General features: G+C 49.4%; 1 protein-coding gene across 13 annotated transcripts in view; it reads left to right on the top strand.

The window, feature by feature from the left end:
• MYT1L (myelin transcription factor 1 like) overlaps window positions 1–26,026 on the top strand; it is a 418,649-nt gene that overhangs the window by 314,268 nt on the left and 78,355 nt on the right. For 11 of the 13 annotated variants that reach the window (XM_032430012.1, XM_032430004.1, XM_032430005.1 and 8 more), the window contains 3 exons: window positions 3,053–3,408; window positions 18,494–19,471; window positions 23,836–23,970. In XM_032430012.1, the coding sequence (XP_032285903.1) occupies window positions 3,053–3,408; window positions 18,494–19,471; window positions 23,836–23,970 (1,469 nt within the window). The remainder of the gene's footprint in view (window positions 1–3,052; window positions 3,409–18,493; window positions 19,472–23,835; window positions 23,971–26,026) is intronic. The other 2 variants (XM_032430013.1, XM_032430015.1) reach the window with 1 other exon arrangement.

Below are 26,026 nucleotides of genomic sequence, written 5' to 3'. Positions count from 1 at the left end.
CAAAGTCCAGTTCTGTGAACTTCTAATTGCAGCCTCTCTTTTAAGGATAATCTGCACACTCCTCCCTGGCCGTTTAAGGTCTGAGCCAGTGGGCCCTCTGGAGCTCTCGGGCAGCTAAGTGTGTGCGGATGGGAGGGGAGATAAAACAGGAACCCCAGCTGTGGTGGTGGCTTATCCGTCTGAAGGAGTCTCCCGGTGCCAGTTGGAGTGGAGCATTTTGAGGAGCATCGCTGAGTAGCAGAGTTGGCTGGTTGTACGTCACTTCCCAGCAATCTAGATGAGTCTGATGGTCAACGGGAGGCCTGGTGTTCTGTTCTGGTGGGCACCTGCTGTGCAGGTAACCTGATGCAGAACAGAGCTCCTGATGGGCAGGTACCAGCAGGCATCATGACCTGGACGCTGCGGGCCGACTCTGCAAGAGCAAGGGCGCTTACTGCTAAGTCTTCATTTGGACAAACACAAACTGGGCACGTTAGCAGTCTCCTGACCAGGGCCATCTCCCCAGAAGCCTGACTGCTGTGGAGCTCGGGCTCGACTCGCTGTCAGGTGGTCATTCAGCACGAGGGGGTGGACAGCAAGGCAGGGGTAGCCAGTCCTCCAAGGCGCTCCCATGTGTGTCCGAGGCCCCTGACTCAGTCTCCCCGGTGTGTGGAAAGAGTCACACAAAAGAAAGCTCAGAACTCTGTTTATTTCATCTTAGAAATGCTATATAGACCAATATATATTCTCTTCAGGTTTTTTCTGGTTATAGTAAGTATTATTCTTGTTTCGATTATTACGTTTCTAAGAGATGCTAAGTTTCAAAAGGCAGGTGACCAATCATCCTGGGTTTTGGAGGTGGTGGAGTCTCAGCAGTCACCCAGTGGCCCTCACTTTACAGATGAAGAAAGGGACATCCACACTGAAGAAGGGACTGACCACAGTCACACGCTAGGATGGGCATGAAGTCCCTCAACTCTGGGCACCGATGCATGCCAGCGTCCTCCAGGGCATCAGACGAATCATGTCGTCTTTACTAGAATATGAAATGCACCCAAGCAACCAGAAGAAATCATTTTCTAAGACATGAAATCCTTACCATTCCCTTTCATTCCCGGTCTGAATTATCTGGGAAGTGTTGATAGGGGCGACAAACAGCACAATAGTAAGTGTCCAAACTGTGCGGAGGGACAAGCCTGCTGGATTACTGGCTTCCTGAGCAGGAATGCAAATCGCGATGGTGATCCAAGAGCAGTCACCATGTTTCACCGGGTCCCGCGTAGGCTCCAGGCACTGCACTAACATTTTTCTTCCATCCCTAAAGCAAGCGTGCAAGATGCTCGGTTACAGCTGGGGACCCTGAGGTACAAAGTCGAGTGTCTGTCCACCCCTCACTCTGTGAGACCTGCCACAGCACCTCAAATGCATCATATTCCAAACAGAATGCCTCCTACGTGCGCATCCCTCCCCTCTGCCGTGGGTCTAACTCGCTCCCCTTCTCACTGCTGGGGAGCCCCCAGAGCCCATCAGGGACTTGAGTGTCCGGCGGAGGCTCAGGACGCTCAGCCAACACCAGGTCAGCACACTGACCGCCTCTCCTACCCTCTCCCATGCCCCCCCAGGGGTGAGACGCGTCTCCGAGTCCCCAGGCTGGTCTGCCGCGTCTAACCTCGGCCCACACCTGCCACGGTCCCGCCAGCCCCACCGTCACACACGCTAAACCCCCATGTTTGGTTTTTATGTCTGTTTTCTGCACTGATCATACTCTTTCTTATGTTCACATCTTTGCAAAGTCTCTGTTTTGCTTGAAATGCATTTAAATAGCTCCATGCATCCCCTTCGAAAGTCCCCCAGCCTCAACCTTCTGGGGCAAGTCCTAGCTCCCTTGACCCACTGTCCCTCCCTCTTTTTTCAGAATGTAGCGCCCTCGGCATGCCTTTATCACACGCCATCCGTTCATTCAACAGCCCTTGCCTGCGTGCCCGTGCGTGAGGTACTCGGTGCACGCGTAAACCACACTGCTTGCTTCCAACACGGTCTCACTCACACCTGTCTACGTCTGTGTCCTTCCCCTCTGAGTCTGGCAGGGCCCGGGGTCCAGCACCAAGGAGACTCTGAAAATGTGTCCATATGAGACTGGATAAATATTCCACATTTCAGGTCTGAAAACAAACTAATCAGAGTCCTACCGACTGTTCAGTCAGTCACAGAGATCACACATCTCATTTTAGACAAAAGGAACATCTGTCTTTGTGCCTCCGTGTCTTCCCCCCTTATTCCCTGTGGTGTATCTATAGGGTATCCAGGAAGACAAGAACCGTAATTAGCAACGTCACTTTGGAAAATTGTCCTTCCTGGGAGAAAGGGTGGGGGTCCTGCTCTAAGTGTCTTGCCTGAGTTTGGGCCAATTTCAGCATGATTGAGGGACGACTGCATCCAACACTGAGTTTGTTTTCTGTAAAGTTGGGATTGGACTGACGAAATCCCTCGTATGTTTAAATTGTGCGGCTGTTCTCAGCAATAGGTGTTCACGGTTCATCTTCTTTGAGGACTTCGTTATGTTTACAGATGCCATTTTGTCTGTAGAATAGAAAAATCCAAATACATCCAAAACTTCCTCGCAACACACATATTTTTATATTTCACATAAGTGACGTTTGTTAATATACTGTGCATGAACTAAGGCTTCTTGTAAAATGTGCATCACACACAATGCGTATTTGGCCCGATGTTTAACAAAGTGAGTGTGTGTCGTCACCAGCACGATTTGGAGGTAACGCCTCACAGGAAGTCCTCCTGAACTCCATGGGCCTCCGCGTTATCACGTGATGGCCGTAACCCTCCTGAACTCCATGGGCCTCCGCGTTATCACGTGATGGCCGTAACCAGGGCTGGGAGGGGAGACGAGTGTGGTGGTGACCAGGGGAATGTGTGCGTGTGCGCGTGTGTGTGCTCAGACCCTCTGCACCTGCGTCGATGGCGCTTGTGCTAAGCCTTAGCTCCCGGACCGGGGTTCCTGTTGCTCTAACCTCCAAAGATAGTGACACAGATCTCTCTCTCTCTCTCTACACAGCGTATATGGCTGCCCCTTGGCTAAAAAAAGAAAAACACAGGATAAGCAGCCCCAAGAACCTGCTCCAAAGCGGAAACCGTTTGCCGTGAAAGCCGACAGCTCCTCGGTGGATGAGTGCTACGAGAGCGAGGGTTCAGAGGACGTGGACGAGAAGGAGGAGGACGAGGAGGAAGAGTTCTCGGAAGACGAGGACGAGCACAGGGAGGAGGATGACGAGGATGAGGAGGGGGACCGGGAGGAAGAGGAGGAGCTCGAGGAGGAGGAGGACGATGACGACGAGGATGGGGAGGACGTGGAGGACGAGGAGGAGGATGAGGAGGAGGACGACGACGACGACGACGAGGAGGAAGACAATGGTAATCTTTAAAATAGTAGCACGCATCAAGTGGTGATTGGGGCCAGTGTGTCGATGTGGAGTTCCCGGGGTTGCTATTCAGGACACGTTCGTGATTTCTTACTCACAAAATAAGTCTGCCTGGTCAAGGCTGAAACGAGTATCGATTCATGTGTCCTTAGCACTGGTTGGAAAGCATTCCTTTCCTTGTCTCCCAGGCAGTAGATGCTGTCCCACTCAAGCTCAGACTGCTCATCACTGATGTGCACGGTGCTCACCGAGCGCACATTTGACTAGCTTATCTTAGCTACTTTATCCAGAAACTTAGGGCAGCACACCTTGTCTTTAACCTCACGTGTTCTTGGATGTTCTACCCAAGGCCTACTGTATCAGCCCCAGTGGCGCTGTGGGGATGGGTAGCTGCGTGCCTTCCCAGGGGCTGAAAGCTCGGCAAGACCCCTGGGGCGCCAACGGGGGCGTCATTCCTGTCTGTCAATGGACAAAGCTGCACCTTTTGTCACAGATCGGGGTGGGAAGGAATATTGTGAAATGGAATAGTTTATCGACGTGTCATCTGCTTCGCATCTGAGAACCGTGTTTCTGACCTGGGGCGTCCAGCGTCATGAGTGAGACACACACGTGCAAAGGCATGTGCACAGGGTGGTGACCATGCTTTGGGCAATAGATTTAAGGTTGTTTTGTTTTTATAGCCAGTTTTCTCTTAGTGTCAGACTCATAAATATGATTTGAAAGATAATCCTTTCCTAAAAGTCATTTGTTTTCTAGAAAAAGGTGGGAGTTTTCTGAAGAATCTAGATTTAGTCTTTATTGGCTTAGAGTTTGCCTCAGAGAAATGCCAAATGTGTTTAAAAGCAAAGGGAGTGTGTTCTCTTATGCTTCCTCCTTGGACTCAAAGCTCTTCAATACTCTGAATTCTGGGAGAGCTAATTTCTCGATACAAAGGACAGAAGCTTCAGCCAGTGCGGAGAGCTGTTTTAGATGGGGCAGGTGTGAGGCTGGTTGTTGCGAATCCTGTGTGGAGGACATAAATTAATGTTCCTCCTTCAGGAACCTGAATTTTATGATTGCCGGAGCAGGTTGAGGTCCCCGTTCCATTCACGCAGGTATGCACACATGTCCATACACACCTGCGTGCATACGTGTGTGCACACAGATCTCATACATCAAAGTGTGGGGTCTCCAGACTGTTCCTCCTGTCACGACACTGAGAGCATTGAGACTGTGGGGACAGTGCGGTGATGTGCATCAGAGCACACACGTAGGCACCGGCCGCTCCACTGCATGGACCGTGGGCCCGCACCCCCGTGTCACTGACTAGACGGAGCTGCGTGCTGAGAATCACAGGCGGTACCTTCCTGGAACACGGTGTGTGGAACCTTGGGAAGTAGACCCATTTGGCAAATTGCCTATGAACACTTCCCTAATGTGTGCAGTTTTGGGCAAAGTCATTAACTTCTGAAGCTGGTTCCTGGTTTATCACCTGACCGTAGCTTCTCATAAAGATGGTGTGAGCAGTATCGCTCCTCCAGATGCCCTTCTGTGCTCGGGCAGAAGCGGGCAGCACTGTTAAAGCGAGGGTGTTTGTGTGCCCTGGGCTCTGGTAGGACAGGTTCGCAAATACGCAAAATTTAACCGAGGGTCTTAACCACATTGTAGGTTCTGCTCTTCATTTGCTAGAATTAAACTTTCAGTTTTAGTTTACTTAGGCTAATATTTTAAATAATCTACTTTTAAAGTACAAACTGACATAATTTAAAGAAGCAGAGACTTAATGAAATAGCTTTAGAATGCAACTAGATATGGTTTTTCTCTTTTCTTTTTATTTCAGTTCAATTAGCCAACATACAGTACATCATTAGTTTCAGATTCAGTGTTCAATGATTCATCAGTTGCATATAACACCCAGTGCTCATTACATCACGTGCCCTCCTTTACACCATCACCCACTGACCCCATCCCCCCAACTTTCCCTCCAGCAACCCTCAGTTTGTTTCTCGGGGTCCAGAGTCTCTTATGTTTTGTCTCCCTCTCTGTTTTCATCTTATTTTATTTTTCCCTCCCTTCCCCTATGATCCTCTGTGCTGTTTCTTATATTTCACATATGAGTGAAACCATATGACAATTGTCTTTCTCTGTTTGACTTATTTCACTCAGCATAATACCCTCGAGTTCCATCCAGGTCGATACAAATGGTAAATATTCATCCTTTCTGGTGGCTGAGTAATATTCCATTGTGTATATGAACCACATCTTCTTTATCCATTTGTCTGTTGAAGGGCATATCGGCTCTTTCCATAGTTTGGCTATTGTGGACATTGAGACAGGGTTTTTTTTAATTATTATTCTAACTTGAATGCTTAGAACATAATTATTTTTAAAAGTGAGATAGAAGATCAAAACTAACGACATTTTTCTAGAAACATTCAAGTAAATGAGCATAAGTGGATGTATGATAGAACCGTGAAGTGAATGGCTACATTAGGATGATGCAGGCCCCGGGCGCCTGGGTGGCTCAGTTGGTTAAGCGACTGCCTTTGGCTCAGGTCATGATCCTGGAGTCCCTGGATCGAGTCCCGCATCGGGCTCCCTGCTTGGCAGGGAGTCTGCTTCTCCCTCTGACCCTCCTCCCTCTCATGCTCTCTGTCTCTCATTCTCTCTGTCTCAAGTAAATAAATAAAATCTTTAAAAAAAAAAAAAAGGGATGATGCAGGCCCCGAGTGTCTATCTGTAGGACCCAACTACACGGTGACCAGCAAACACTGAGTGAGAATCTGAAGCATACAAGGACATAGTTGGAAGGCAAATGCCCATTAAGAGGATAAATAATCATTTGTCAGGTTCCTGGATTCAGAATTCATATTCAGCATCCAGCTCCCCAGCTAAGCACCTTCTAAGACTAATGCATCCGATTGACTGAGTATCCTTGGCAGCAAAGTGTAATAATCTGCCCCCTTTCAGAGGGGCTCCCGTGTGAATCCTAGGTCCTGAGGAGTCACTCGGATCAAACAGTGATGGCCCACGTGGACAACTTTCCACTGTGGTTCTGGTTATTGCTAGTTCTCTGCAGGGAAGCACCAAAGGCTGGCTCGATTTCTGAGTCAAGCAAAAGTATCTTTCCTAAGAAGAAATCACTTTAGGTTCCTGTTATCTAGAGACTGCTTCACTGAGATTTGCTGTAATACAGAGAAGTCTGTTGGAGGGCCCCATGATCACGTGGTCCAAGACCCCCGTGGGCCAAGTGATTTGCTGACCAAGCACCCATATACCTGACAATCTCCTGTTTCCATGTCCTCACTTACCAAATACGTTCTATTTTACCTTCCTGGTAAATTTAGTGCCAAAATCACCGCCAACAAAGGTTGAGTGCCGGCATTGATAACATCTTTACCGTGGGAAACGCAGAGTGAGTCCAGGGCATTCCATACTGCGTGCCTCTGCCCACGGCTTGAGTCGATTTGGCAGAAATCATACGCTTGTGAGAAGCAGGGGCTGTCCCTCTTTTGTCTGGTGGCTGGAGCTCTGGGTCACCCTCTTGAGTCAATCTTTCATGTTCCTTGGTTTCTGCTCTCAGTGGCCATCATATCCCAAGCTGTCAGCGGGTTCCCTCCAAGGTGGATTGTGCCTTTATCTTAGCAAACAGAGGCAGAGACAGTGACTTCAGTTAAGAGAGAAGCAACGCAAGCGTGACCCAGGCAGAGGAGAGCATTCCAGACAATGCCAAGAGCCTGGCTCACACACATGCACGTCCACAAGCAGCAGGCCACCGTCTAACATGAGGAAGCAGGCATCGTGAAAGGGCCACACGGCATCAGCCTTACGAGCCGATGAAGAGTCCATTTCTGCTCGTGGGATGGGGTCACTGTTTTATCTGGTGCGGCGTATGCTCTAACGTAAATGGGACTGTGCAGTCCAGGAGGTTTTGTTTTAGATAAACCCCCAGATTATTACAACGGGGCCCCCAGATTATAGAAGGACCATTATTTGTAACCTGGAAATTAGATAGTTATTTTAATTCCAAGGATCCTCCAGCATCGTAGTTACCTATGAACAAAATATTGCCAACAATGTACACATCTAGCGTGTATATTAAGGTTCGGGATTATGCTGGATCTTCAGTGCTTGTGTGAGATAGGCAGAAACCATTTCATTGTTGTGCTCACTAAAAAGTCAGGCCCAGAAAGATTCGATGATTTTCAGTAAGTGGTGGTTATGTGGTCAAACTCTGCTCGTGTTCTTTTTATCACTTTCTGCTTGTTTGAACAACAGGGAAGAATATCTGAGTAATTCATTTCAGATTACATTAAATTCAAATTTAATTCATCAAAATTATATTTTGTCCAGTTGGCCTGGTCTTTTGCATGGAGGATTATATTTTCAAAATACATTGGCATGGCCTAGTCTGCATTTATTAAATGAAAGTTCCCTTGTTATATTAAAGGTAAGAAAGTTATACTCAGGGATCATAGACTTTTCTAACAGCAGATTTTGTACATCCTATGGTAAATATTTTTTGGATTCTTACAATTTGAGAAATTTAGATAACATGGTCACTTAATGCCTCATAAGTTATGGTTTAATTTCATAGTTCACCCCACTAAAAAGAATACAACTTTAAATGGTATGCACACCTGTCTATACCATCGTTGTCTGTGTGTGTAAACGTGTGTCCTTATGAGCACGTGCGGGTCTGTCCACTGACGGGAAAGACAATTCCGTGAGGACGAACACAGTGATGTGCTTTCCAGACTAGAGAAGATGCTCATGTTCACGGCCATCTTCAACACAGAACCGTTTCCTAACATATCCTCCTTCTGAGATACGTTTCTAAAAATGTAAAGTCCTTTCTGTGCTGCCTTGTTGAATCCTGGAGCACTTTGGATAATTCTGCTCTGAGGGACAAGTCCCTTGACCATTCAGTCGGATTAGAAACGGCAGATGCTTCCTGTCCTGAGCGCGACGGGGTCCCCACAGCTGCATGTGTGGTGGCGTCTCGGGAGCTCACGGTGAGGGAGGAACTGGCTGGTCTACGGGGGGATGTGAATAATGGCGGTGAGAACCTTCCAGATGAACGATTCGGTCACCGCAGGCGAGGCGAAGCCTGAGGAGCAGAGACAGAATCACCCTGAGGCGCACGGCTGCCCACGGCGTGCACTCAGCTCCTCTCCGCCTTCTGTCCGATCGTCACGCTGCGCCTTCACGTTCTGACTCTGGACGCTTCTCGGCAGCCTCACGCGACCCCTGGATCAGCTAGCAGGCCACTCGCCGCCGTAACTCCACTTTCGTGGAAGGGAATTCAAGACAAAACCCACCCTGTATCAATTCCTCCTCAAAGAAACATGTTTTTTTAACTGCAACGCGTGCAGGATGGTTTTTCTGTCAAACAGGATGATGCGGTAGACCCCACATGGCTAAAGCATCGGGACAACCTGCAGTAGAGGGGCTTGAACTTCTCTAAGACAAAGGCAGAAGGAAGGTGGTGAGGGGTCTGCATTGCGGCCGCCGAGTGCCCCCGACTCCCTTCAGGATGCTGTCCTCATATTGATTAGCCAATTACCCTCTTACGCCGTTCTCGGGGAACTGTCCCTGATGAGGAAGCAGTTGAAATGCAGACTCTGAAAATCACCATTAGCGAACCAGCTTTCTGCCATGGTCAGCAGAAACAGCAACGCGTTCTGAGACCAACATAGAAACAAAGATGATGTGTTTGGTATGCAAGGTTTCAACTGGAGAACGGCTGTGGACACAGTTGGGAGAAGGAATAGGATGATTTTTTTTCATCTTAAAAGTTAATCTTTCCCTACATCCATGGAAGCATTATTTTAGGAGGCTTAGCGTGTAGATATATCGGAGGGTACAGCTCGATCACTTGGAAATGAGCGAACACAGAGCTAGACATTTCTAGGTAGAAGTTTGTGATAAAAATTAAACTTTCTTCACGCAAACTAATCTTGCATGAGTATAAGATGTAATTATAGCTTATATTTCATGAATTTTCAGACCCTTAAATCCAAACCAGAAAACTTGCTGAGGATGTAACATCATGTACGGTTAAGATGCGAGCAAGATGCATGGAGTGCTGGAGAAAAACCTTTCTTTACATAATAATGAGAAATAAAGGATACAAGAGAATAGATTTAATATGTTTTTGTTCAGTTTGTTTTAAGGTCTACTTGAAGAAATTACCAGCTTATATGTTTTCTTTTTTTAAATTTAATTTAATTTTCTTATGTTATGTTAGTCACCATACAGTACATCATTAGTGTTTTCTCTTCTTAATGTAATTTTTATTCCAAATGCCAGCTATTCAAAGTAGAGTAAAGCCCAGGCATGAGGCGTGTTTTCTGGATGACTGGGGGTACTCTGTATCCTCGGGGGGTCGCTGCCCTCACTGGCCCTCAGTTTGCCTGCTGAAGCTTAGGAGGCGAGCACCAGCCCTTCGTCCAGCTTGCTGTCTTGTCTGGAAGCTGAAAGAAGGTGCAGGATGGACAGAGGGACGCAATTCAGAGCTCCCAGCAGCGTCTGGTGTTAGGGATGCTCTTTGCGTGGCCCTGCCCCCCCGCGCATCTACTCAAGCTTGTCCACGATCCCGAGCCTGAGGTCCCGGCTGCGTGTGGCCGGCATACTGTCCACATCAAGGCCTCACTGACGCGAGGGACTCAGAGCACGAGACAGTCCGCTTCAACAAAATGAAATGTCCCATGAAGACACAGAAACTAAGCAGACATCACCTCCTGCCAAAAGAAATGCATTACATAGTACGAAAGAGCAGTGTGTCGGCAAAAAGTATACATCACAGTTCTTTACAAAGGGCAGAATTAGAAGTCACGCATTTAAAGATTTGGGCTCAAAGAACAAAATTTCCAGATCCCAAAGATTGTTGAACTTACATCCCTCGAAAGTTGTTGTGCTGTTTTCGTCTTCGAAGGGCCTTTAGAAACAGATCAGATTATTTCCATCCAATGGGCATTAACCATGGTTGAGTAGGAATGAAGAACAGGGACTCTGAGTCATCTGAAGCTCCCTCCCAACCAAACATGCCGATTGGAGCAGCACCTTTGTGTCCAGTCCATTCTGTAAAATTTGGAAACTCTGTGAGCTGCGTGTGTGTGTGGTGGGGAGAGAGAGAGACAGAGGACAGAGAGGGAGAGGGAGTGGGAGAGAGGGTGGTTAATATGGGTCAGTCCCTCTCAGTCTGAGAGCTACTGACTTCATATAGCTCCTTCTCTGGGTGGGGTGATATGACTATCTTATTTTTAAGTCGAAATTTAGATAAGCCAGAGACCAAAAATATCATCAAGTAGAAGGTCCTCAAAGCTTCATTCATGCATATTCCACTGGCTCAGATCCTCATGAACAAACACTGTCGAAAGGAACAGAACTGGGGCGCCTGGGTGGCTCAGTCGGTGAAGCGTCTTCGGCTCAGGTCATGATCTCAGGGTCCTGGGATCCAGTCCCACATCAGGCTCCCTGCTCAGCAGGGAGTCTGCTTCTCTCTCTGCCGCTCCCCCTGCTTGTGCTCTCTCTCTCTAATAATAAATAAAATCTTTAAAAGAAAAGTTCTCATGGCAAGAAAAAATATTTTAAAAAAAGAAAGGAACATAACTCACAATTTCTACAAGTTATTATGTAACTTGGGTCCCTTGTGAAAACTCCTATTTTTCCATCAGTTTATCTCCCTTGGCTTACTGGGAATTCTTTAAGGATGGTTTCACTTATACAATGGAGAGCATTTAAAATCAGTAAGACGGAGATCGTCCTCAGACAGTTTGTAAAGATTTTTAACAGGTGCCTTCCTGCCTACTTCCTCACCCCTCTTGCCTCTCCACATGTGGGGTGGCTTCACTGTCCGACCCGAAGACCTAATGCGAGACCTCAAGTGGGACGCAGGACTTCTGAGTTTTCTGACGAGCCAGACGAGGGGCTGAGCCACGCAGCAGACAGGTTGAGGGGTCTAGCGCCAGCCCTGAGACCTCCCCTCCACGTGATCCTCGGGAGAGGTGTCTGCCCACCAGCTCTGCTTTCCCTCACTGAGTTCATTCACTGGAGCTACAAACGTTCTGGGAGCCCTGTCCGCATACCAGGCCCCGTTCCACGTACTGGAGGTTTGCTCATGAAAAAAAACAAGACTAGCTCTGGCCCCCACAGGTCAGGTGGACAAACCATGCACACTTCTCAGGCTTCGTGCTCAGGACCAGCGCATCGATCACACTCCAAAACCAGGGTGCAGGGCCCTCGAAACGGCCGCGGGACACAAGAGATCACGAGAGCCGGTCCACACGTGCACGGCGGTCGGCTGGGAGATGGTTTGTGTAAACTGTGTGTTGCGTACATATGTGTATAAATTACACACCTCTACATACACAGACACACCTCCGAGACACTGCGGGCCCCGTCCCAGGCCGGGGAGACGAAGCAGGCCCAACGACTCGTCTGGTTTCTGGATCCAGGTACAGGTCGTGTTTACACGTGTTTACCGTGGTCCGGTAAGTGTGCAATAACATCACGTCTACACCGTGTACACACGTGCATGAAGACGAATACTTGGTTGCTAAAACACGCCAGCCATCGTCTGTGCTTTCAGGGAGTTCTAATCACTGATCGCAAATCATAACAAATACGATAATGATGAAAAAGGTTGAAAATTGCGAGAATCACCAAATGAGATGCAGAGACAGGAAGTGAGCAGATGCCGTGGGAACACGGGCGTCAACAGACGCTGGACGCAGGGTGTCCGCGGGCCTCCAAACTGTAAAAAGGGCAGCGTCCTCGAAATGAGGTGTACTTGTACACGTGCTGTGGAAATCAAAGTCAGAGCTCAGCGCCTACATTTCCTCGTGCTGACCCTGTGCTGGAACACGGGAGCCCCCGGCCACACGGGGTTATCCACACACAACTCAGTCAGACTTAGGAAGTATGACGTTAGTTTCAACTAATAAAATTACAGAATGTTAACAACGTCTTTCCTGGGTCTCCCCAGCTGGTGGGCAGGCTGCCTGCCCCTCCTCCTGGGGGCGTGCCCGCGACCCACCTCCTCTCCTTCCAGTCTCGGCCCAAAGTCGCCTTCGCCAGGCCCTGCTGGTTCCGCACAGTGGAGTGGAGAAAGGAAAAAATGAGTCAAAGTAGAATCAGACCATGTCTGCATCTGTTGGGCAAAATGAGAGACAAATTCATTACGGAAGAGTAGAGGGGCCCTTTCCTGGTGAGCCAGGCCCCGCTGCTCTGCCCTGAGACACCCCTACGCTCTCGCAATTTGTGCTAATGAGTGGAGAACACTCAGGAGTCAGACCTCCCATTAGATGTGAATTTAGGGAAGACCTGCCGTTGATCAGTGAAGTCAGTGTCCCCCGCCCCCCAGCGCAGTTCTGGCTCCTTTCTGAGCACTCCTTCAAGTCCGGGAGCTGGGGGCTCCTTGTGAGTTGGGGTGCCGTCCTGCCAGGTGGTTTCCGCCAAGCCTTCACCAGCCGACTCACCTGCCCACACAGAAGCATGGGGGCCTAGAGTCGCCTCTCCTCCTGGAAGCAGAGACAGGCCTTCCTCACTCGGATCTTCGTCTCTCCCAGATGGCTGATCTTTCAGATTAGCCCGTTTTTGAATCCCCAGAATATCTGCAAGTTCTGGAGAGTGGGGTTACCACGTGAGGGGTGTGGGAAGCCGAGGGTGACCATGGATGCAGGAATCACCTCCCTCCCAGGGCACAGGGACACGAACAGGCTGCCTCAACTCTCGGGACCCACATCTCTTCCAATGGGAAAGGCTCGATGCAATCGTACCCATGACTCTTTCGTGCACTAACATTCTGTGACCCTAAGAGAAGGACACTGGGGACGGCCGCTGGGCTCTGGAAGAAGCAGGCTTCTTTCCGTGCTCATGCTGACAAGGGTTGTGAGCGTGCATCTCTGCTTGGATCATTTTAGCCTCTGGTAACCCAGAAGCCGCTGCTGAGACAGTGGATATGGGCAGACCTCAACTGAAAGTTCCCCTAAAACTGAAAATAACACAAACAACATTGCCGAGTGGATCCCGATTAAGGAATGTGACGAGGTGTGGTCTTCTGGCCACACGTGCGTGGCTGCCCTCCCCCTCTCAGATCAGCGACTCTCCTTCCATTCCTGCTCAACAAGGGGCTTCAGTGGCTGAGAGGCCCTGGGGTTCAGCCCCTCTTTGTCAGGACAGGCAGGGAGACCTCGGGGAGGGTCCTGGGGCCCTGGTGCTCATCTCCGGGGTAAGAGGCTGTTGGACTGACCAGCACCTGGGCAGGTGGGACCCTTCTCTTCTACCTCAGAAAGAAAGACACTCCATCTGCCCCAGAGCACATCTGGGGTGTTGGAGGAGGATGAAGGCAGAGGGGAGGGAGCTCACATCCTCTGCCTGGGCTCAGGAAGTGGGCTGGCTGCAGGGGTCACGTGGAAGGAGAAGGTCACTGTCAGCAGAGTGGAGAGGTGGCCTCCGTCCACCCTGTGCTCCTCCCCAGCCCCCTGCACAGCCTCACCCCGGGGTGTCTGCTTCCTTCCCACCTTCCCACCTGCTCGATTCCCTCATGCTTTCCAGGAACATGGCGTTATGAAACCAGTGGTCTCTTGAAGTCAGTCCGGGATTCTCCTCATTTCCTAAGCTCCTCTGCACATCTGAATAGACCGAATCTCCACTGGTCAGGCCCCAGGAGTTGACCAGCTCAGCAAGCTGACAATCCACACCAGCTTCAGTGGCTGGTGTCAAAACGAAATCCTCAGATCATCCCAAACCAACGAAGAAGACAGGAACCATATGCTACGAAGAGCAAAGGTCTGGCTGGGAAGAGTCTAGAAGGAGCCTCCGGTCTGGTCGAGAGAACCGCACCACCCAGCTGCTGCCCCGGTGGACACAGAGCTGCACGGAATCCCGGACAGCCCCCTGCTCCGCCCGTCCACTGCTGTGGGACCCCCTGGGTGCCGTCCGCCGCTGCGGGAGGTGCTCCCAGCCGGGGTTCTGGGCGGCGGGACTCCCTGGGCGCCATCTGCCGCTGCGAGAGGTGCTCCCAGCCGGGGTTCCGGGCGGCAGGACTCCCTGGGCACCATCCACCACTGCGAGAGGTGCTCCCAGCCCTGGCTCGGGGCGGCGGGACTCCCTGGGCTCCGCCGTCACTTGTTTTTTTTAGATCAGTTGTGTATTTGCTTGCCCATGGCTTACTTGAAAGGCTAGAAGAACAATAGTAACACAATCAGGACTAGATATTGAAAGATCTCAGACTTGTGTCTCAGACATATTTTTTAGAGACAACATACTAAAAAAGCTAGTGCTGCTAATTATAACGTCGTAATCCCCCGAGTTCTACGCACATCAAATTGTAGTCACGAAGGTGGAGAAGAAACCCTACATGATTTTTGTTTATGATAATTTTTTGGTTTCCTAATGGTAACTGTTGAGGATAAATTGTTTAAAACAGTCTGACTCAAGGGAGGTAAAATTCACACCCACAACATTTCAGAAAGTTCATGGAGACACCAAAAGGGCACGTGGGCCAGTCCACTGCGCGGCCTCTGCCTGCTGGGCCCGGACTCCTCGCTCGGGCCCAGCGTGAAAACCGTGCCTCCCCCGCACGCTGGACACCGGGCCGGCGCCGACCGGCCAGTGCTCCACCTGGTGTCTGTTACCCCGCTCTGCAGGGCGCAGACTGACAACAGAAAACCGCGGAAAGAAAACTGAGGTTCTTCGGTCTCCTCCCCAAACTCTTTCTAAGTGCGGTCTTCTCCTTAGCATGTGAACCTATGCTTTTTCATCACGTACACCTTCTCCCTGGTAGAACGTCGGTCACGTGAAGAACGGGCCCTGCTGAGTCCTGAAGTTCTCGCATATTCCGTCTGCGGGCTGTCGGGGCCCCAGGGTTAGCCCCGGACCGGCACAGAGAAGTCCGGCCCATGCTTCGTGCCCACTTCCACATGTGACCCGTTGCATTACGAGCCTCAGCACAACAGAAGCAGGAGGGTAAATTGTCTGAAAACCCACAACCAGACATAGAATTCTAGTGCTCACCGTAACTGATTCTGACCCCTGGAGGAGGCTGGTGCAGGGTGGCTGTTCAGGGCCTCCATCAGCCCACATCATGAAGAGCTGACTTTAGTTCACATAGGTTTTCAAATAGTTAAATGCCAGTGACTTGAGAAGTTCCAGTAACGTGCAGGGAGTTCTGGCCGCTGGCACCATCCTACCCGCCATCCCAGCTTTCCCGGGGCGGCCCCAGGGCCACAGCGGCGCTGAGCACGGGGACTGGAGAGGAGCCACACCTTGCAGTAGGCTGCGTGGCCAGGTGCTAACACGGTTCCCCGCCTGTCCCCCACGGGCTCCTGTCCCCTGGCACCGCTCGGTGGGCGCTGCCTCCACGAGAAGCCCAGCCAGCGTGCGTGCAGAGTGCTTTCCCGTGCAGGGTCTTTACCTGGCACATCCTCGCGATCCCTGTACGTGGTCTCCAAGAGGGGCCGGACCTCCGGCGCCTGCAGCACCGCGCGCGTAGTGAGCGGCAGAGGCGGGAGCTGGACCAGCTCGAGTTCTCACGTTCCACGTCGATCTTCGTCTGATGTGCCTTCAACAGCAGTGAGTAAAATCGGCTCTTGCCGAGCCCGCTGTCACTGCCCAAACCTGGGAGGCCCGTCGGAGGCCGCCCTCCCGGCTCCCCCGCGGCTGCCCGGCCTCCTTGTGCGTGGCAGCGAGCCTGGGCTAGTGCACCATGGCTGCTCACCTCCGTGGGCGTGGGTGGCTCAGGAATGGAGTGAGAGAGGGACAGATGCCCGGTGACCAGAAGGGTGAGGCGTGCTCCTTCGCTGGGTGGCGCGGAGAGGGCGTGGGGGCTCTGACAAGCTCAGAAACACAGCGAAAACCCATCCTGTTTGGGACAAATGAACTGAAGATAACCCTAGGATTTAGAATGTGGAGAATTAACCAAAATTACCTAAAACTAAAATGTGGTAGGGAGGTGAAGAGCTTCACGCACGGGGGATCACTGCCGCGTTCCGCCTCTCACGGTTTTAGAAGGAGCCAGGAGGTGACACGGGCGTTCCGTTTCCTGTTCACTCCTCCATCCATCTCCTCCTTCCCGAGCTCTCCAGGATGATAAGACGTGTTTCTCAAGAGGAAGTTAAGAGAAAGTCATAAAAATAACACATGTCCCCTGACGGGGTTTCTTCTTTGAGGCATCTTGGAAAACGCCCCCAGCTGTTGTTCGTACTTCTGTGTTTTCAAGCACACGTATAGATCCATGTCGTGGCTGGGTCCTCGCAGGCACAGGGGCGCTGACCTCAGAGTCACCGTCAGGGTGCAGCGGGGGCTGGCCGGCCCCCGGGGACTGCTCTCTAGTCACAGCCCATGAGCATAAAAGTCAAAGTGTGTAAACTGAGAGGAGAATATAACTTTCCTATTTTCAAGAATTCAGTAGAACAGAATTGCCCTCAACTCTTGCAACCTCGACCCCTCGGCCAAGGGCACAGTCTGCCTCCCACTCATACCTCCCGCGTGTTTCTGACTGTGCTCACTCGGTCGGGTTTCTTTCCTCTTACTGCTCTTGGGGAATACATGTATCTTTATACTAAAGAAAAGGATGTATAGGAATTATCCAGAAAAGAGACAATATTTGTTTCATACAACTAGCGAAGCTCCATGACTAACATACGGCAAGCTTGACTTGCTGATACTTAGAAAGATGTGTTAGATTTTAAAAAACGTGTTGATTTGCTATGTGGGCCAGCCAAAATTGTTATTGATGTGTTGGTGCCCAAACCTCATTCACCAGCCAACACCTCTTCTGAGGGAACAGCGTGAAATCCATCACGGAGGCCCCGGGGACACCCCGACTCAGCTTTAGCGAACAGGTACTTTGTGCTAATCAATACACCTCATTTCTTCAGTGCACTGATAAACCAGAGCAATTCCTCTTCGGTTTTTTAATCGCAGAAACGAAAGGCGGATGTGACAGTGGCACGAGGTTAACTAAACCCAGTCTAAGGGCTGGGGGAGGGGGCTCTCGGAGCCACCCCGATAGTACCTGCATTTGCCAAATCCACACCAGCGATCTTGCAGCACAGCGGAGAGAGACGCACGTCCCACGTATTTCCTGAGCATTAAACAGAATACATTTCGGGCCAAACATAGGGGCTTTGTGTAATTTTTAGCATGGTGTTGTTTCAGCAAGTTGTCCTAAATCCTTTTTTTGTGATTGGACATAATGCTCATTCATACAGTATTTCTACCAGCCCACCAACATCTTCCTGAGGCTGGGAGGTGGGCGAATGCCGGGGTGCCGTGGTCGCATTAACCGCAGCAGCGAATGGCCCACAGGTGCACCACTGACCCCAGGCCTGCACTCTACTGGCATTGGGTCACCACACCCACCGTCTTCTCTCCCTCTCTCTCAAACCTGTAAATGCATGCAGGAACCATCGTTAATTAGCTTTAGTTTCTAAACTTTTACTACGCTTTCCTGTTGCTTCACTGTGCATCGTAATAAATTGTCTGTAAGGTAGAACATTCAAAGTAGCTTAATCCGGTCCAAACATGTGCTTCTGATGCTGAACACCCAGGGTAGGTGATGGCGTTGCTGCATGAGCCCGAGGCCTTCCACTGCGGTGCCTGAGCATCCCTGCGAAAACACACAATTTAAAAGCAATTTCTGCGAACATCTGTTTAAGAGTTGGTATCGAGTAAAGTTCATGAACTCTTAGAAAGCCTGGTAATATGATGAGTGTAATTATCACCCATCTGCTTGGGCTGCAAATCAATAAAGCCAATGAAAAAATAAAAGTCACGCGTAAAATTTAGAACGAAAAATTAATATTTTAAAATTACATTTCCCACATATACTGGTTTGTTTTAAGAATAATTAAGGAAATCAATAGTTTCTAGCAAGTGCTTCCTGTGGCCTCCCAGTTTTAGTGCCCTCTGCGCCCCTTTGTGCCACACTGTCTGCCGATTCGCACGCGGGACCTAAGTCTCTGGTACACGGTGAGCAGGGTTTGACGTGCAATTGACTTGCTTTCCATGCTGTTGCAACTAAACTTCAAGTTCTAGCCATTTTTTCCTTTTCTTTTCTTTTTTGTCCCTTTTTTTTATCTTCTTTGCAGAAGACCATCAAATGAGCTGTCACAATACTCGAATAATGCAAGACGCGGAGAAGGACGACAACAACAATGAGGAGTATGACAATTACGATGAGCTGGTGGCCAAGTCCTTGTTGAACCTCGGCAAGATCGCCGAGGACGCGGCCTACCGGGCCAGGACGGAGTCGGAGATGAACAGCAACACCTCCACCAGCCTGGAGGACGGTAGCGACCGGAACGAGACCCTGGGCCGGAAGAGCGAGCTGAGCCTGGACCTGGACAGCGACGTCGTGAGAGAGACGGTGGACTCCCTGAAGCTGCTGGCCCAAGGACACGGGGTGGTGCTCTCGGAGAACCTCAACGACAGAGCGTACGCAGACTCTCTGTCGCAGCAGGACGGCAGGAACATGAACTACGTGATGCTGGGGAAGCCCATGAACAACGGGCTCATGGACAAGATGGTGGAGGAGAGTGACGAGGAGGTGTGTCTGAGCAGCCTGGAGTGCCTGAGGAATCAGTGCTTCGATCTGGCCCGGAAACTGAGTGAGACGAACCCGCAGGACAGGACCCAGCCGCAGAACATGAACATCCGTCAGCACGTCCGGCAAGAGGACGACTTTGCGGGGAGGACGCCGGACAGGAACTACTCCGACATGATGAACCTGATGCGGCTCGAGGAGCAGCTGAGCCCCAGGTCTAGAACTTTCTCCAGCTGTGCAAAGGAGGACGGGTATCACGAACGAGACGACGACGCCACCTCCGTGAACTCAGACAGGTCTGAGGAGGTGTTTGACATGACCAAGGGAAACCTGACCCTCCTGGAGAAAGCCATTGCTCTGGAAACAGAGAGAGCGAAGGCCATGAGGGACAAGATGGCGATGGAGGCCGGAAGGCGGGACAATGTGCGGTCGTACGAGGAGCAGTCGCCAAGACAGCTTCCCGGGGAGGAGAGGAAGCCTAAGTCCAGTGACAGCCATGTCAAAAAGCCATACTATGGTAAAGGTAATATTTCTACCTAACGTAAGTTGCCCCATGAGGACAGGAGCTAGGGTGAACGATGCCGCTGATAGTCTACACATGACGTGGGCATCACACTAAGTCATATCACTAATGCAAATCTCTTAGAGCTGGTTACAGAATCATAGTTTGTGTTTCTGGAGAGCCAATAAAATATTTGTCTGGGAAAGGCACAAAGCATCTCAATGTCCTATGATCAGAGCAGATGAGGAACATGATATCTCAGCGGGAGACGCTTGCCTTGGAAAGACAGGGCTAGTGCGCAAACATGTCATGTGATAGAAAACACTAGAATGAGCCTGTGTTCTTACAGATGAACCACAGTCCGTGTGGAAGGGCAAGGGCTTGCACAAAAATTAGCCAATCGGGGATGAAACACATATTTTATGTATTGGATTGGGTAGGTGGCATCATGATTTATAAAATTATCACCAAATGACAGTTATTGACAAAACCCTCCCCCCCACAGAAAACATCCCTGATAGAAATTGAACAGTAGCAGAATGACCGATAACATAAGACAAGGGCAATGACTGCACATTAATTATCCTAAGATAGTAAGTAATGGGAGCCATTTGCTATGCAAGCCATGGTGTGTCCTAAGCTGAGATCAATAGTAATTTCTTTACTATATTCATTCCTACTCACTGATTCCATTCCATTTTGGAAACAGTTATGGCGCCTACTTTATGTTAAAATACTCAAAACCATCCAACATGAGACTTTTAGCAGATTCTCATTTATGAAATGCAGGGGCCCATATTTGCATCTGTGTTTGTATTTCAACATACACATATATGGTCAGTACATCTACGAAGTGTATGAACATACACTGAGTGAATGACTGACCCCATGTTTGCAATAAGAACCGTGTCCACTTGTGATACGAACTGGTTATGATTTAACCCCATGTGGAAACTTGAGGCTGTGGATAGCTCGGTTACAAGAACTACGTCAGAAGCAGTTTCAAAAATGAAGTTAGTAATTCCTTAAATCCTTCCATATTAGTACCAAAAGAGATCTTCTGTCTTATATTGTTTTCTATTCCTTATAAAGACTTAAGTTTCCTCACTGTGGATCTGATGATGAGGTTCAGGAATTTGGTTTGAAAATCAGTTGCTATGGAAACCTCGAACAATCAGAGAACCTGTTTCTTCTGTTACGACCGAGGTGTGTAGTCTCCTCTCAATGCGTGCACTTGCTATAACCAAGCCCAGCAGAGACAAACCTCAGCCAGAGGCCCGTCGAGGTCTTGATCTGCAGAGGCCTGAGCGCTGACCGCCGTTTCGGACGGGAGGTGAAGGGAGACCCCTGGGAGGAGCGGCATAGAGGAAGGGGTCGTTTCTTAAAGGCGACAGGGTCTAGCCCAGCGGAGCATCAGGCTTGCTTTGGGTGCAGTGGAGATGATGAAACAGCATGGATGCTCGTAACTGTCATGCAATCTGGCAGAACGCTTTAGCTGGATAGTTGAGAATCATTTAGGAACAAACATTTTTAGGAAGAAATAGTGTCCTTTCTCACGGGTGGCTCAGTTGGACAAATCCACGTTGGGCTTCCGTGTTAGAGGTCCGTAGGGCGGGTTTCATGGTGGAGCGGGCATCGGGGAATGCAGCACGGGCCTTGGGGAACGTGTGGGCTCGCCGGGCATCGCAGACGCCATGCCGCCCTGGCTTCTTGCCTTCCGTGCTTCCCTTATGCCCAGCAGCTTTCTGTAGATTCCTACTCGTTTTGCTTTGTTATTGCTATTTGGTTTTATTTTGTTTCTTGCAAGGAATGGAATTCAAACCGCTTGCTTCCCTTCAGTAAATGGGGCAGGGGTAGAAACGAACAGCAAAACCTGAGATGCGCTTTTCCCTGAAATGGGGGGAGGGTTGGGGTGTGGACCTTCCAAATGAGTCAGGAAGCATTGACTCCTGCCTCTACCAGTCTCTGTAGATTTCTTCCTCTGAGCAAAGCTCCTCCATTTCGTATGTGTGCTCCAGCTCATTCCCAGGTTCTTCTCAGGATATCCGTAGGTATGTTCAGAACCAATTAAATAAAACCAAGCAGGGACACCAGAGTGGGCCAAGGAGACAAATGCCCTCCTTATTAAAAAAAAAAAAAAAAATACATCCTGTGACTTTTCACCAACACGGCCAATGGACAATTCCTACAACCTCATAGCATACCAATAATCTTCATTTCGAGCTTCGTTGTTATTTTATTGTACCAATTCTCATTTGTACACGATCTCCTCAAAATGATTTAAATTATAAATGAGTAACCTTTCCAAAATCTTGAGCTAAAACAAAAGACGTCCATCAGGAAACTCCTCTATCTTTCTTCTCAAACATCCACTTGGAAGGGAGGGGAGCAAGCTAAATTCAGCGCACAATTTTTTTTTTCTAGACATTCTTGCAGGGTTTTCAGTTGAATTACTGGTCTGTTTGCTTGCTTGGTTGCTTTCTGTTTGCTTGAATGTTTACCTTCAAGATGAATTGAGATTTCCGGAACCCAGCATGCAAGGGGAGGGGATGGCGGAGGCAAGCGGCATCGAGAGGAGATTATACCCTTGTGTCCTCCAGAACTGAAATTGTTTGAGCCACTTGTTTCTATACAGATCTGCACTTAACTTCAGAACCCTTTGGAAATCTGCGATATAATATAACTTGTTAGGAAATTGTAAGTGTACTAATGAAGAAGAGTCACTTAATGATGAATAATAGTTACGATTTAGGGTTTTGTTTTGTTTTTTACCTTTTAAACGCTATTTACATTTAGCTTATAATCTTCGATAATGAATATTTTCCTGTGAAACTGTTACTTACTATTTTATATTTATATTAATTAAATCATACTAATATTATCATGAAACTACCCAAAAGGCAATAAAATGCTAGGCTTTTTGATTGCATGTGTAAGAGAAGCCCCGGTAAGATATTTAGAAATGAAAGCTGCAACAACAGGATATCAGGCTGTCTTTGGAGACTCTTACAGCTGTATCCAGGGTACGCCCCTCAAGCAGGGCACTAATTCACAGACCCAGGACCTGAAAGATGAATTACCTAGAATAAAATCCTAGCTAAAAAAAGAAAGGGGGGGTGAGTTTTTTTATATAAACATAAAATTGCTTATATATTCCTGTGAGCCCTTTGTCTATTTCAAGTTCACAGGCATGATTTAAGAAGAAAGTCCATAAGAGTTCAAAAAACTTGAACCGAACATACATTTTCTCGCTGTCACGATTGGCCTGGTTAATGAGACATCGATAGGAGAGTGTTACACCCCTAAGTAAACGTTAACCGCACCCTCCCTGGACCAAACCAACGTAGTCACTGTCTGTTGATGATGTGTGCAACTGGTTTTCAAAAACTGACTCAAAAATAATGTTTTGCCCACTTTCATTACTACTCAGTCTGAGCTTTATCTTAGAAATATCTTCCGGAGCTATTTTCTGCACACTGATGAACTGTGGTCAATCCTGGATATAGAAATAATTTTACCAACAATAGCATTGCATTTCTGGCATTTGGCATTCAAGTGTTGACCAAAGGTCTGCTCTGCTCCTTCCTCGACTGGGGCTGCAGAGAGCCAGCCGGGGTGTATAAAACCATTACCTCTTGATTTTGTGTATGCATGCACAGCATCGTAAGATCCTTCCTCTGCTTCCAAGTACGATGAAGAAATCGAGACAAACGGTTGCTCCAGCAGCTTCTGAAACTTTTTTTTTTTTTTTAATTGCCCATCTTCCCTGTCGGGTGGGATTTTCACCATTCTGGTCATTTGCTTACAGTGCCTTCTAAGAGTTCAGCTTATTTTCAGAAAATCTCTGAATCGGTGGGCTGTGGAGCAGTGTCGCAAGATGACAACCTCCAACAGCAGCAAAATTTTGCACCTAAGAGTGTAAACGATTCGAGCACCCAATGAGACAGAAACTGTCGAATGGCAGGGTGTTCGAACAGCATCGTGCTCCCTGGTTGAATTTCACAGAGTGAATGTTGAGGATCGTCGAGTGGTCTGGCTCTCTGAGAAGGTCACTGTCTCATCATTATTTACGTTGATTTCTTTGAGCAACACAGCTTATCATGTAACACACGGGAAAATAATTAATCATGAGCTAAGGTAGGGAGAGTCTTTTTTTTTCTCCTACCAGCAAAGAAAGTAAAATATTTTATGATTCACGATTACGATGTTTAAGGTCAAAAAATCACCCAAAACCAAAGAAGTACCTACGCAAGTCTATGTCACAGCCTGTCCCCTGACACCTGCTTTTTTCTTTATTTATCAAGGTCTCTTCAGGTTGTTAATTAATCACCTTTGTCTTGGATGGGTAAAAAATTCATTCTCTTGACACCTGTTGTCGCTTCTAGATCCCTCGAGAGCAGAAAAGAAAGAGAGCAAGTGTCCCACCCCGGGGTGTGATGGAACCGGCCACGTAACCGGGCTTTATCCACATCACCGCAGTCTGTCCGGATGCCCGCACAAAGATAGGGTCCCTCCGGAAAGTAAGTCCGTGTTCTGCCGATGCCCGTGGGGCCCGCACGCCCACAGCCCTGTCTGTGTCAGCCACGTGCCTCGTCGTTCCACGTCAGTGCAACCCCACCTCGAACCTCGTCTCCCCGCCCCTCCTCGTCCTGAGCAGCCTGCTCGGGCTGTCCACGCCACTCCCGCCCGATGGCCCGGGAGGGCAGCCCGCCCCCCAGCGCTGCTTCCTGCAGCGGGCGGGCTGGGGCTCCGTTCCCGCTTTCATTTCTGACTTGCTGGGCACCTCGGGCAAGTCACCCGTCCCCTCATCTCTCACAAATCATACAAGAGATCTCAGAGAGTCTCTGCCCGCCCTGCAGAGCTGAACTCCCATGACTCCCCGAGAGAAAGGTCCCTGAGCCTCCTCTTGGCCGGTGATCTAGACTCTGTATGGACGAGCCGGTACCTGTACTTGTATTTTATCCCGTTTCGCTTGTAAAATCTGCTTCATGTCACGGCCGTCCCAACATTTCCACACAAACAAACCTTAGTTTAAATCGGGTGGGTCTAGATCAAAAGCATTCTTTTAGTTAGGTTCTGAGAATATACAATTTATTATGAACACAACCACATTTATTTTGAAACTGACATGATGTACACGTCTTTTATTTATCTTTTTCTCAGCACATAAAGTTTGCCAGCTATTTAGATACAATTAGTATTGATTGCTCAGGGGAAAAGGCACATTTTCAGAAATGACAAGATGAGTCTAAGGTCTTGATTTTGAGCCTAAGGTATGTCGAGGATTTTCCTCGTGAACTGAGACACAATTTCTAGTAGGCAAAAAGGAATAGCTTGGCTGAGATGGTCAGGATGACCAGGTGATTGTTGACAGGAGTTTCTGAGGGTTGTCCCACCAAAATGGCTAACTCTGGAGTTCTTGAGGCGCAAATCTGTCAGAACAAAGAGAGGTTCCTAGCGGTAGCTGAGGCTTCGAAACAGGTTTAGCTGAACATTTTCAGATGAAGTATTTTTAGAAGCTGTCGTGCCGCCAGGTTTTCAAATGGCTACTGAAGATAAGAAACCCGTGTTTCTGGTAACTGCCGTGTGAACAGGCGTGCAGAGTACGGAGGGGAACGCATCTGAGTGCATGGCCGTGCCCGTGTGTTACATGAGCGGGAGCCAGCATGGTCCGAACGCAACAGCTTCCGCGTCCGAGCGCCGGCCGCTCCGCCCGCACCGGCCCACGCGGCCTCCCTCACTCCCCAGCGGGCCCAGCGGGGCGCCACCGGCCCCGGTTCCCCCACAAGGAAAGCGGGGAGCAGAAGGCCTCACCCTCTCCTCCCCGGGCTTAGCTCGGTGCCTGGCACACTGAAGACGCTCCACGTCTGCCAACCACCGTGGGCAGGTACCGGCTTGCCCGAGCGAGAGCGGAGCCCAGATCTCAGGCCCCATCTGTCCGAATCCCGAGCCTGTCCCTTTGCCCTGGGCCCCGCTTGCTGCTCCGGTCTCGGTCGGCGTGGGCCGAGACTCTGGGCGCGCCACGGCCGCTCTGTGCACTGAGGCGTGAGGACCGGCACTGACCTCTTAGGGAGAGCTTCCTGATGCAGTTTTTCTAGAAGGCACACGTTTTCGCCTCCCGAGTAGAAAATCTGTTCCTTTCCCTGGCTGCGGAATTCTCCCGACTCCTTATTTTCACAGGAAAAGTCTACATGTAGTAGAAACAGGGGCTGTGCTCCCGCAGACCGGGGGTCAGCCCGCACCTGGGCTCACCTTCGCCCAGAGGAGGTGGGAGGTCCACTCAACACCAGTCTTGAGACCGCCTTCCAGAGCACCTACAGAAAGCCGTTTCTAAATACTTACATGTAGTTCTTTATATACGTAAGAATTTAAAAAGAGAAAAAATTAGAATCCTCAGGGGGCATATCTTTTTTTTAGGCTTTAGATTTTTTTCCATTTTTTTCTGGGCCAGCCTCTCCCAGTCATCCCTTCTGTCCAGTTGGAGGTGGTCGAGTAGTCAGTTGGTAGCTCGCTGCCCTAGAAACCGAGGACGCACCACAGGACAGGATGTGGTTCCAGCCCCCCGAGAGCTCCCAG

This window comes from Phoca vitulina, unplaced genomic scaffold (assembly GCF_004348235.1).
Source record: "Phoca vitulina isolate PV1807 unplaced genomic scaffold, GSC_HSeal_1.0 scaffold42, whole genome shotgun sequence".
Taxonomy (NCBI): Eukaryota; Metazoa; Chordata; class Mammalia; order Carnivora; family Phocidae; genus Phoca; species Phoca vitulina.
The sequence above is the reverse complement of the archived record's forward strand: the minus strand, read 5'-3'. Positions and strand labels throughout refer to the sequence as shown.